General features: G+C 43.0%; 1 protein-coding gene across 7 annotated transcripts in view; it reads right to left on the bottom strand.

Moving 5' to 3' along the window:
* The window catches only part of nrxn1a (neurexin 1a), an 81,933-nt gene extending 68,452 nt beyond the window's left edge, over positions 1 to 13,481 (bottom strand). For 2 of the 7 annotated variants that reach the window (XM_034708150.1, XM_034708151.1), the window contains exons 1-4: positions 12,931 to 13,304; positions 10,345 to 11,816; positions 1,484 to 1,501; positions 642 to 671 (exon numbers count right to left, since the gene is read on the bottom strand). In XM_034708150.1, the coding sequence (XP_034564041.1) occupies positions 642 to 671; positions 1,484 to 1,501; positions 10,345 to 11,077 (781 nt within the window). In that variant the 5' untranslated portion in view covers positions 11,078 to 11,816; positions 12,931 to 13,304. Of the gene's footprint in view, positions 1 to 641; positions 672 to 1,483; positions 1,502 to 10,344; positions 11,817 to 12,555; positions 12,811 to 12,930 lie in introns of those variants that run through there. The other 5 variants (XM_034708153.1, XM_034708152.1, XM_034708155.1 and 2 more) reach the window with 5 other exon arrangements.
* Between the last annotated feature and the right edge of the window lie 316 nt (positions 13,482 to 13,797).

The raw sequence follows: 13,797 nt of genomic DNA, 5'->3' as shown, positions 1-13,797 counted from the left end.
ACCGGTATGTTTGCACCGTGCATACACACACTCCAACGCTTCCATCCCCTCAATCGAACTCTTACACACAGATGAGAGAGAATGAAATGAAGTGGAAGAGTAAAGACTAAGTCAAACCATCCGAGGAGTCAGTCGGTCAGTCGGCCCTTAGCTCCGTTCCCATGACCTGCCAAATCTAAGCCAGCCAAGCGCCGTCAAGCTGCAGCTGCCTACACCCTCCCATTACCCCCTCCTACATCAGCAGTCATGATAATAGGATTTATCACGGCAGAAGTTGCTCTCAGGCTCATCAGTCCCTTCAAAAAGTAACCTTAAAGGACGTATCTCATTTGATATTATTTAATTGTTCTACTGCAAAAGCCAGAGTCATCCATTTCAGTTTAAATTAAAACTGAAATTTCTGATGAGACCAAATGGGACCGTTTTAAAATGAAGAAATCTCAATTACAGAACTAAGAAAAAAAAAAAAAAAAACTGACCTTGGTTCAGTGCCTAGAGAGACAACTTCCTCCAGCGCCAGGTGGTGATGAAGTGTGGGAGGGATTCAGGGAGTTGTGAGTGTGGGAGTGAGGAGATTGAGGGGGGGGGGGGATGATGGTATAGCAGAGGACAACAGGAAGTGAGGTAAGAGGAGGCCATACCTTGGTCGCCAATCATCAGGTGTGCCAGACCTTAAAGGAAGACAAGAGCACAGTCAGCACAGCAAAGGATCATGGGGTGTGAAGTATGTGCTTGTGCATGTGCACATATGTGTTTTTGGGTTCTGTCAGTGGCATGCTGATGAAGGCTAAAGTGCTCTGTGTAAAAGTGTGTGAGCATATGTGTCAGTTTTCTACATTACTGTGTATTCCTACAGAGAGGGGGGGGGGGGAATGGCTTTGAAGACACTTACTCATCCCGGGCAGTGATCCTACGCACACACAGGTACGACACAGACGTTTGCACACAGCACTGAACTACTAGATCATATGCAGAGCAGAATCTGTGTGTGCTTCTGTCTTTTTTAATCTGGAGTCCCCTTCAGATGATTGCACATGGGATGTAAAACTTACCAGCCATCAGCGACCAATCCCCATATACCCACAAAGACCCACAAACATTTGCACTGGCTACCGTGAACAGTATTTTCACTAAAGAAGAATAGAAAAGAGTGAGAAAGAAAGGCTGAGAAAAGAATGTGGAGGACCAGACTTGAAAGGTAAAAAAATATGATGAAGTTGAATAAATTCTACAGTAGGAAAAAAACAAGAAAGGCATGAGGGAAGAGCAGAGAAAGAGATTTAAATGCAGGTGGACACAGACATAAGAGTGAGAAGGACAGATAGACAGACAGACAGATAGATAGATAGATAGATAGATAGATAGATAGATAGATAGATAGATAGACAGATAGACAGATAGATAGATAGATAGATAGATAGATAGATAGATAGATAGATAGATAGATAGATAGATAGATAGATAGATAGATAGTGCAACCTACCTGGAGTGTAGCTGTGCTCTGGAAGGGTGTTGCGGCCGAGCGAGGAGAGAGAGAGACAGACATTCATTAACATGCATGCTAAGCCCTTGGGTTACCATGGCTACTTACTGTACATGCACACCCGTCCATTGTTACCAGGGTAACATACATGCAGAAAAAAAAAAAAAGAAGAAGAAAAAAAAAAACCTACACAAACATCACAATGGATACCATGCTGCACTGGTAGCCAAAACTGAGGTTTGTTTATATATATATCTATATATCTATAATTCTATAGATAGATATATACGCACACAGCAGCATTATAAAAAAAATGTGTTCTTTGTGACTCCACATGTGTGCATATACACTTATGTAAGCACACACACACACACACACGCGCACACGCATTTCCACCCATGTTATCTATACAAAGGGTGGAGGGGGTGTGGGGCAAAAATACACGTTCCTACCTGGATGTTTGGATTCAAGAGCCGCTTTACCCCAGAACTTACCTTGCAGAAGCTTCCTCTCCCCAGAGGCCCCCGACAGATAGCATGCATTACACACACACACACACATACGCACTCACATTCAGTCCCAGGATTTCTCTTTCTTCCACACACACACACACACATACACTTACATCGACTATGGCAGTAATAATGAAGTAGGGAACATGTAGGGATGTATCAGCAGTGCAGAAAGAGGACGAGAGGCATGCATGGTTCAATATTAGGATGTGTGTGTGTGTGTGTGTTTGTGTTTGTGTGTGCTTGTGAAATGGTGCCTGTGTGTATTCTGAGCTGGTTCATCTGAGTGTTCCCTTTTCCTCTGCCCTTGTGCTCGTAGCATGGCAGAAACAGGTGGAGCCATTAGCATGCTAACAGCGATTTGCCCTCAAGGACAATGCAAGCCAGGCCAGGCCTAACAAGCTAGGTTCACTCTGCCTTCACTGCAGGGCAGAGCAGCTTAGACAGTAATTATATTTACGCATAACCTGATTCATACTCTGTTGACTTTTTTTTTCTCTTTCTGAATATCCTTAAGAATATTTATTTGCACACGCAGAAAGCTTGATGTGCTTTGAAAATAAAATCTCCTCACGCTGGTATAAAGACTGTGTTGTTCTTTCTTATCACGGAGAGAAAAAATGCTTACAGTATATATTACTTCATAAATATTTCTTGTCACATATCTGAAAGAGTATTGTGAGTAAAAAAAGATCATGTAAAAGCCTCGGAGATATCCTGTAATTGTAAACGTGTATGGAAAATAACACAGCCCAGCCGGATTGCTTATTTCTGGCTTCAAACGCTGTCCTGAGGATCCATTTTTTCCTCCAGCAGAGCACATTCATTCTGTATTAAAGATTCATAACTGGGTTTTTTTTCTAATTTTCAGAGGGTTATAATTTTATCTCAGAGCTTTATTGTGCAGCTTCTGTGAGGTGGCGGGGTTCAAAATAACAATAATTTCAAGGTAAGAAATAAACCTTTATTGCCAACTCTGCCTGACTCTCGCAGAACAACCGCACAGCCTGGACTCACACGGCTGCAAATAATGATCTCCCCATTCACCAAATAGAAAATTACAGCTCCATCAAACACAATCAACGTTTTACAAAGCCTTGGGTGCTATTTACATATTTTTCTTTATCTAAAAAGGGAATTTAGCTTCAGCTTTCATCCCCTACTCCCTTTACATGCACTGAGTTTTCACTCAGATACAACCTGTGAGTCTCCAAAGTCTGGAAAGAGATTCCTTCTGACACACTATAAGGAGATATGGGATACTCACTGGTATTGACTGATGCATGGATATTATTCAGCCTGCTGTTGGAGCTTTACCACTGAGCTGTTATCTTATCAGAGTGAAATGAACAACAGTGTATGGAACCAAGAAATATATAAACCATATAACAACACAGCACTCCTGTCATCTATCATCAGATCATCCTGTTTCCAGAGGATTAGTTTTAGAACTCATAGAGGTCTACATCCAGAACCAAGGATTGTTATTGCACTCGTCTAGCCATGGCTTCACCTGCTTTGCTGAAAAAGCCTCATCTTAACTGGAAACGCTCTTTACCTTGAATCTCTTGCCTGAGCTAATGTCCATGAATTACTGTACTATTACTCTGGGCGAGTTACAGAAGAGAAGACACGGAGTAACCTTTTAAAACCAGCCATTAAGCCACTCTCAATTACCACCATCTTAGAAGCGTTACACTCTAAACCCCTGCACCATTTTCCACCTTAAAGTGTGAAGTGTGAAATCTTAGAGAGAAAGAGGAAAAAACCTGTCCAAAACATCACACGCATACAAACAATCAAAAAGGGGAAAAAGCTACAAGGAGTCTTTATGTTTCTTATGTCATGTCACCGCCAAATTAAAGACAAATCACCACCTGTGCTCTAGCTCAGGGGTTCCCAAACTTGTCAGCCTGTGACCCCCAAAATATTGGTGCCAAAGACTCGCAACCCCCCACTGTCCCTGAAAGTGATTTAATGTGGATTCATTTAGCTGGTCTGCAGAAAATTAGCCTACCTATATGACCATGTGGCTGTGTTTCCTGAGCTGAATTAACCTACTGCTACTGATAGGGCTTGGCAATAATTCCATAATGATGTGATTTTTCTCAATATAAATATAACAAATGCGCGATAAAATTCTATATAAATAAACATGTCATTACAACCCCCTACCACTGGAAACGAAGGGGGCGCTAATGAGCCTTAAACACTAGCTGCCACCCAACATTAGACAGAAGAAGACAGCATAGAACAGCCAATCATGTCACAGGTTGAGAGGTAGGCGTGGCTTAAAATTGTTTGGAGCGGAATGTAAACACAGCTGAAACGAGTGACACTGAGAAAAACTCAAAACCTATCAGCTCAAAGCAGAGTTGTTAGTCTGACACTGTGTCGACTCTGCGTTTACTATTAACTTAATACACTTCATTATATATACTTTCAGGATGAGGGTAAAGGAAGAGCACAGAGACAACTTCAGCTGTGCAAACACGTTAAACGTCCACTGCGATCATCTTGAATAACCGTGATGCATTCACTGCACTGTGGGAAACAACATCACTGCCCCTAACCCTTGGTAATCTTAAAGGGGAGAGCACAACTCAAAACAATACTCTACTAAACTGATACACAGTACATCATTTGATATATCTGTGTTGTAAATTTAAATCAATTTATGCAAATTCTCTCAACCTGAGAAAAAAAAGAATCTACAAACTAAAACTTCACAAAAATCTCATCTTACACAAAAGACCTGCTTCCTGTTATTACCGTGAGAAATGATGGATTCAAGAAGCTAATCAGAAAACTAAATCCAGATACAAGAGAACAGACTGTTTGGTTTCTTCAGCTTTCACTCAGCCTCTGCCTTTAAATGAAATAATGATTTGATATTTATCATAATTATCGATATCCACTGATATTAAATATTTTATCATGATAACATAATTTTCAATATCACCCAGCTCTAGATACTGATGCTTTAATAATTAACTGTTCACTAACCCTAAACTTAGGAGTCATCTGGAAAAAAACAGGCAGAAAACTCATTACATTTTCTATTTTCAATGTTTTATTTCAAGGTTAGCTACTATTTTTGTCAATATTTTTTCTATAATGGGTAAAATGTACTATTTTGAGATAACTTAAAAAAAAACCTTCTGGAAGACATCTCACGACCCCCTATTTGTGTTTCCCAACCCACACTTTGGGAACCCCTACTCTAGCTTATGAAGAGATGTGTTGTCATTTTTTGCCATCAAAAAATAAAAATCAGGTATGTGAACTTGCACATTCATGTGCTGTCTCTCAAACCTGCTAAATCCATTTAATGTTATAATTCCTATACGTTCTGGCTTAGACCAAACCCTTGAACATAAATAATCTTTGTACAGAATACATAGCAAAGAACTTTCTTCCATTATTCAGCTTGATGGCTGTTGAAACTAAAGAATAATCTGAATTATTCTGGTGAAATATGTGAGTTTTTGAAACATCCCTCCTTCTCTTTTCACTGAAGTCAGGCACACAGATATCCCATGTGAAACTACGACTGTCTCCCAATGTTTAAATAGGAGAACTCTGAATTCAGCTCTTGTTCAAAACTGCCAGAGATGTGTGAAAAATGAAGAAAGTCTAACCTAAAAAACAAAATACAGCCAGAGGAGAGAGAGAGGGAAGTTACTGACGTCTGTATTCGAGTCACCCTCGTGTAGGACTTGAGCGTTATTTATCCTCGTAACTCTTAAATATCCATCATAAGTGGACCCGAAGATAAGTGGACCCCCTCACTGGAACTATTTTATAAGGCTACTACTGCTTATATCGTCGGCCATTACCAGGAAAAATAGCGTTTGCATTTGTTCTCCACAGCCACACTTGGCATCACTCACAATTGAAATGTGAATCTGTCTGTAAGAATATATAACAGCCCCTTAAAAGGTCTAAGTAGCCTCTTGATAAGCGACCAAGTGCCAGTCCCAAGCAGGTAGTGTGCATGGAGAGAGCCTTTCTATAAAATGTCTGCACACCTCGCATTTAGCCTGCACGGCTACACAGCTCGCAGGTACCTCAGTGGTGATGTGACTAATGGTGGTGCTGAAGCCCGCAAGCTGTGTGAATGTTTTCCTCCATGTGCTTGTATGTTTGTGTTAGATGTGTTTTTGTTCAGGTGTGCGTGTGTCAGTGCTGTCTGTGTCTCCCACTGTGATTCTAACCAGCAGCAAAACAGCAGACTGGATTAGACTGGCTTGGCTCACACATAATCTCAGCACAGCAGCACTGAGTCTCTGCAACGAGCTGATCATAGCTTCACCTGACACTTCCTGGATGTACACACACTCCACTTGCAGAGGAGAGTAACGGATCAATTCATCAAATATGTAGGTTTATTTTTGAGGTTTGTACAGGAATAAGTGAAAATGTCTTAGGTTAGTCGTTAGAGCATAGTGAGATCTTTAAGTTGCTTACACAGAAAGATAGTCACTTCACTATGATCATTTCATTCATTTTCAAAGCTAGAAGACTGGAGTGTTTGTCATGTCTGCTTTTAAAATGTAATGTCAATCAACCAGATCTATTCATCTTTGAAAGAAAATGTGAAGAATTTAACTGTTTTGTCTACAAAATGCCACAAAACTACGCAAAGAAACAAACGGTTTATAACTTTAGGGACGTGCGTGTTTAATCGACTAGACAATTACGCTGTCATCAAATATTTCCATTGCTGTAGGCCTTAAATGCCAATCCTATGTTGTGTCTAGTAGGGATGGGCAGTGATTTTCGAATGTTTGAATGTTGGAATGTTCGATTATTCGTTCACTTGTTACTTATATTTCTTATTTTAAAAGTACAATTTTCAATAGTTTTACCGGTGCCTGGTTGTAATACAGTGTTCCCGTCAGATGGTGGCTATATAGCGTCTTAAAGCTGTTTGCTAACCACATTAAGTAACAGAAGAAGAAGGATGCTAACTGCATTAAATAGTAAAAGAAGAAAAAAACATTAGCGACAGTCAAATAATCGTCGAATAGATGCCAATGGTTATCGAATAATATTTTGGCTAGAAATGCCCATCCCTAGTGTCTACGCTGTAGCACTGCCATCCCCTACTAGCTGGGACTGAAGCTACCATTAATGGTTACTGCCATAGTGCTCTAAAACTCTGGTACCTGGATGTAAAGCACATGTAAAGCTTTTTTTTATATATATATATATATATCTATATATATATATAGATATATATATATATCTATATATATATATTTTGGGGGGGCATTTTTGCCTTTAATTGATAGGACAGCTGAAGAGAGACAGGAAATATGTGGAGTAGAGAGCGGGGGAGGACATGCAGTGATTGGTCGAGGCTGGAATCGAACCTGCGACCTCTGCAACAAGGGCTATAGCCTCTGTGTATGAGGCGCACGCTTAGACCACTAGGCCAATGGCGCCCCGTATTTTGATCTAGAAAATAGAAATGAAGTTGTCCGTGTCAGGTTATAGTGGCACATGACAATCGTACCCAAGCAATACATAGCCAACACAGGCATGTACATGTTAAGCTGCAAGAGGGACCAAAGGCTAGTTGTGCTAATATTAGCATTACTTGACAAACCAATTTGACATTGTTTCTCTTGTTAAATAAACTGTGCTCCATTTTGACAATTTTCTGTGTTTTTACTTTTAGACTAATTATTAGTCAGAGTTTCAATGTCCGTTTGAACAACAAGGAAATTAGATCCTTTGTAATATCCCTAATGAAAAACTTACCTAAAAGGGGAAATGCCTCTTATCATTTCCCAGTAGGTTCTTGATATATATTTACATATATCCTTTTTAGGTTATATTTTTGGCCATTTTTGCCTTTAATGTATAAGACAGCTGAAAAGAGACAGGAAATGTGGGGAGCAGAGAGAGGGGGAGGACTTGCAGTAAATGGTCAAGGCTGGATTTGAACTTGCAGCCCCTTCAACGAGGCTCTGTATATGGGGCGCAAGCTTAGACTGCTAGGCCAATGGCACCCCAAAAAGATATTTGTAAAACTATATACTAAAACATAGTAAAAAGAGACAAAACCACTGATTTTAGAAGCTAGAAGAAGGGAGATTTGTAGCCTTTTCGCTTTTTAAATACAACGCCAAACCTGGCAGTAGTTTCCACAAATAATTCATCTACACATTGTTTACTTGATTAATGGTTTCATCCACAAAACTGTACAAAATTACTCGGTACAAAGATTTCTACTTGATCATCATAGAAATCAAGTAAAGCAACATTTCCTCACATTTTTGTAAACAGAGGAGAGAAAGGTTGGGCAGTTTTACACTTAAAATGTCAGACTGAAAAGTAACAGTATTTTTCATGATCAATTTATGTTTTAAGGAGAACAAAAGTAGTACAAAATCCAGCTTCCCAAAATTGTAAGAACTGCCTCTTCTCCTAAACTCAAAATGATGACATTGGATTGCTTAACCATCGTTTTTGTCTTGTTCTTCCTTTTTGTGTTGTCATTTTAGGATGCTGTGTTCTACAAAGCACTTTGTAATATTGGTTCCAATATGTGCCATGTTAATAAAATTTATTTCTATCATTATAAAATTCCTTAGTTATCAAAATATTTGCTGAATTCCTCTGCTAAGCAGCTAATCACCTGTCTCTGCAGCTCTACAACACTTATTTATTATTTCTGGGCAAATTATTCAGCACTAACGCACCACCGGCTCCAATCCCCACCTGCTTGGGAAATCAAAACCAGCACCTCTAGGCTGACTGTCTAACGTGAAGAATACACATCCACCACTTTTAACATGCAGATACAGTAGACTCTTTTGGCAGACAGGATGCCTGAAGGCGTTAACAGCTGGTTTAGGGCAGTGAGAAGCCCAGGAGTCCAGGAGGAAGAGGAGGTTGAAGCTGTGGTATGGGGAGGGAAGGGGGGGGCAGGGTGAAAGAGCGAGGACATAGAAACACTCCCGGCATGAGGTCTCCTTATTAGTCCTGTCTCCATGGTAACCCAGGCCATCCCACTATCCGCTAAATGCTAGGGTGTGATATGGTGGGTGGCTGAAGGGAGGTGTGATGCTTACAGCGGTGCTGGGCGGGGTGTGAGGTCAACTTGGTGACAAACTGCGGCCACACAGCAAGGCCACTCAGCCTGGTTTGTCAGATACAAATCTGAGTCATAAAAATATCAATCACCGAGGTATCGCAGAGTGGTACCATGGGTAAAAAAAAAAAGACACGGGTTGAGAGTGCTATTGATTAAGAATGCAGATTTGCTGCAAATGAACCAAACGACACACACAAGTGAGCAGGGGAAATGAAAGCATTTGCAGTCGTGGCCATAACAAGGTAGCTGAGTTCATTAAGCAGCTGTTTCATTTTGTAATGGCCATCATTACAATGCCCTGTGCTGTATATTGGCACTTGTATTGACCAAAGGCTTGTTTGACAGTGTTAAACGAAGGTAGTCTTTGTCGAGTTCAGATAACAAATCATTTGAGAAACAGCATTCACCTTTGCAAATTCAACGTTCTATTTTCACATCAGGACATTTATAGTCAAATTTCTGCCTGTTTGTAAAGTGCAACTAACAAGAGACTGTTTCCTCCTCTATAATGCAAATCCATCCTTAACAGACACTCACACATACTGTACACAAACACAGCATCTTAACAGGCTGCAAGCTGTTCAAATAAATGGCAGGCGATAGATTGTACACACTTCATTTCAACGCTCTGTGCATTGTACCTGTGAAGGCCATCTAGAATCAATGCAAATCCATTAACACAAGCAGCCAGATGTCAGCCATGTAACAACCACTGATTTCCAGCCTCTCAGCCAACTTCCAATTAAAGTCTCTCAACGCGAGCCAACAGCCACATCCATAATGGATCTATATGGTTATTGTGTTTTGCCAAACACACCAACTGAGCCCTTCCAGGCTTTGAAGCTGCAGACAGCCAGGTAAAGCTTTTCAGTCAATTCCAGGAATTTGTCTCAAATCTTCACACTCATGAGCTTGAATGCAGCTTGAATCAGGTTTTTAGCTCCAGTTAATCTAAATTGTACGCACTTTTAACTCTTTGCTCTGAAGGCACATATCTAATGGCTTCCATAAAAAATCAACCATAATCAGTAAGCATGTCTTGCACTGTATGTGAAGGCCGTTGGTCCAAACACAGGAGTCGAAGGCAGCTGTGAAGGTGTGAATGAAAAATAGATGTCTACACTGCAGCACCGGTGTCTGGAGTCGAACTAAAGTTCATGTGCTTGTTAGTTTTCACGTGTATGGGTGTAGGTGTAAAGGATGAGATGTATATGATGGGTCAGCATGGTTCTGGGCCTTACCTTCGCTGCAGTCTTTGCCTTGGTAACCAGTGTCAGAGCAGTCGCAGACAGCCTGGTCGTTGACCACACTGCACACCCCTCCGTTCTGGCACTGGTGGTCCGGCCCACATCCAGCTGTTACCGTGACGCCCTCTGAGCTGTCCAGCGTCACCTGCGAGCCATTGATGCTCACCGCCGTGATCCAGCCACGGAAAGAGGGATGTTCCCGAACAGAAGGGGACGTGAGGCGTAGCGGCGAAGAGTGAAGCTCCGGCGTCACCCCGCCCATGAAGGTGTGGCTGAATACAGTCATATCTCTTCTTTTGCTCTTCACTTCCGCCCATCCCTCCATTCGTCCATCCACCTCCAATGAGGTGTTTTTCCATTCCCGCTTGACACGCACTGCATGCCAGTGCCCGTCGCTCACCGCCACACCCGACTGAAGCTCTGCTGGCTCAGCACAGAAGATGGAGAACCTCAGGCGGAGATGGCCTTTCAGAAGAAGCAGTTCCAGGAAGTCGCAAAAGCCCTCATCGTCCAGGTAGAGCAGCAGGCCCTCCTGGCTGTGAGTCCGCAGGCTGAAGCTCAACACGCTCTCGCAGCACGCATTCCACACCGGGAACCGCCCCCACTGGCTGGACACGCCTCCAAACTCCAGGACCTCGCCTTGGGCATGGCCCCCCACACTGCACAGGCACAGCCCCAGGAAGAGTAGGGGGGCTGCCGCCCAAACACACACTGCCATCACACTCATACACACACTCGCTCTCGCACTCACACACACACACGGGAGGAGGTAGAGGCTAGAGCTGGGGTGTTCCCTCTAGCCTACAGCTCATGGTGACAACTGTAGGGCACTTCTTTGAACACGTTCTTTGTATCTCAAGTGTGCCCTGTTTCTTTAGGGGTCCTCTTCACAACAGGAAGTGACTAAACAATGAGGAAGGGGGTCAAACTGCAGCCCCCTCCGTCTTTCGACAACTCTGGGAATCTTCTCCTCCTCTATGTCGTGTTTGTTTCTTCTCTGGAATGTTCAGCGTCTTTTCTCCATTCAGTCTTTCATTCTTCACTTCTGACATATGAGACTCCAGGTGTGTGTATTTGTGTGTGTATCTGCAGGAGTGTTAGATACGTGACGAAAAGGATGCAAACTCCATCTTTGTGCCCTAGATAGGGCCTTATCCCCCATGAAGGCAACTCCCCACGGAGTACGTGTGTGTGTGTGGGAGTTTGTGGATCACACATTGGTAATGGAGAGAAATGACCCCGCCATAGCTGAATTTTCTCCCCCTCTTTCCTGTCTTACTAGGGCAAGACTTAAAGTGTGTGTGGGCCAATATGTGTGTGTGTGTGTGTGTTTGTGTGTGTATGTGTGTGTGTGTATGTGTATGTGAGTGTGTGTGTGTTTGTGTGTGTGTGTGTGTGTGTGTATGTGTGTGTGCAAGTGAGGTATGTGTGTCTCTCACTGCCACGTCATCACTCTCTCCAGCGACCTACAGAGAGAACAGAGATGGCACAATCAACCAGGGTCACACACTCACACAACACACGTAAACACCAATTCAAACTCACTCTCTCTCTCTCTCTCTCTCTCTCTCTCACACACACACACACACACACACACACACAGACACATACACACACAGTTATTCTCAAATTACTCTCTCTCATGCATTTTGTGCACACACACAAACACACACTTCATTATCACATTTCACATTTAACAGGCCCAAATAAAGACTGTCTACGAACAAACAGAATACATATAATAAAACCTGGATTCTATACCTCCACACAGCCCACACAAAATGACTTAAGCTAACACATACTGTGCAGTGAAAGCACAAACAGCACCTCCTCAGTCGGGCTCCCATCATGCCGCAGGAACATTTTATAAGGAGGCATACCTGCGACTGCCAACATCACATTAACATATTCTATCACTTCATGACACTTGACATTATTCTGAAGGAGAACCCTGAAGCGACTACCTTTGTTGTTTTTTTCACTTTTGCTTTTTTTTTCATTTTGTAAATGGAATTATTTTTGTTGGCTCCTCGCGCCACCTTCAAGGATTCTGTTCATCACAAAGAGCGCTGCGGCGGATGACTCAAACCGCCTCGTTTTATCGAATTAACGCTCCAGAGCTCGTTTTCTAACAACTCAACACACACAACACAACACACACGCATCCGAAAATGTACACACTAGCATTACAAAAATCACACTAACTGTAAAGCAACTTATAGTTTCTTCTTCGCGACTCCAATCCTTGGAAGAAAAGAAGCGACATCACAGTTATTGATAGACGGGGTGAATGACTGCGGTTGAAATATCGATTCTCGATTTGCGGCCATACCTCGTCTCCATTTTTCCTCCTACGCGCCCTTTACTTGGTTCAGTCTCATCACCTGCGCCGTCACTACACCTTACTTGATACGGTAATTACTTTTCCTTATTCCTCAACCCCGTAACAGCTTCAATTGACACCTTTACACCGCGCGTAAAGGTGATGTGACAGCCTCGCCCCGGCGAATTAAACAATAACCCGGGCAGCGTTTTTATTCCTCAGTGCGGGCACACACACAGCTTAGGAAACCAACCTACCTCCAGCACATCCTGTGGCTCCGTGGCAACAGTGCGGCGCGCAACTCATCGATTTCCCTTCCCATCTGAGGAGAATCTGAGAAGCCGCGAGAGAGGAGAAAGCACCCGCGCGCCTGGTGGTAGATAGAGCCGGTCTACCGGACAGGGACAAAATTATCACAGGCTCGCCTCCGGGCGACAAGGTGCTATTGGTCTCCCCCTCGAACGCGCGCTCACTCACTCTCTCTCTTTCTCTCTCTCTCTCTCTCTCTCTCTCTCTCTCTTTCTCTCTTTCTCTCTTTCTCTCATGCGCTCTCTTTTCCTCTCTCTGTCTGACTCAGTGTCTCTCTCTCTCTCTCTCTCCCCGTTCTCTTGAGGAGGAAAAGGTGCAGTCTGATGCTCTCCGCGAGACTCGGCAGAGGGAGAGTCACGTGGTCGCAGAGAGAGAGAGAAAAAGTGTGTGAGTGTGTGTGCGTAAGTGAGAGAGATGGGGAGGATGGGCGGGGCCGCGCGCTGCTGCAGCACCTTGGACAGCGCGCACTCACCGCCCCGCACGAAACAGAAACGCAATTACCGGAGGCAGAAAATAAGGCGAGAAACCGGGCTAGATCTGAATGATTAAATCCGTGAGTGACGGTGAAGATGGCCTTTACCTCTCTTGTGCTACAAGAACGAGTGTAAGGAAGAAAGCAATTCGGTGAACTGTGGGGGGGAAGGATACAGAGAAAGGCCGTCTCAATTTACAAATCTTTTTCACTCTGTTTGTTTCTCTCACTCACTCAGTTACACACACACACACACACACACACACACACACACACACACACACACACACACACACACACACACACACACACACACACACACAGCATGGGACACACAATTCAC

This window comes from Notolabrus celidotus, chromosome 18, assembly GCF_009762535.1.
Source record: "Notolabrus celidotus isolate fNotCel1 chromosome 18, fNotCel1.pri, whole genome shotgun sequence".
NCBI classification, from domain to species: domain Eukaryota; kingdom Metazoa; phylum Chordata; class Actinopteri; order Labriformes; family Labridae; genus Notolabrus; species Notolabrus celidotus.
This window is presented reverse-complemented; position numbering and strand designations above follow the sequence as displayed.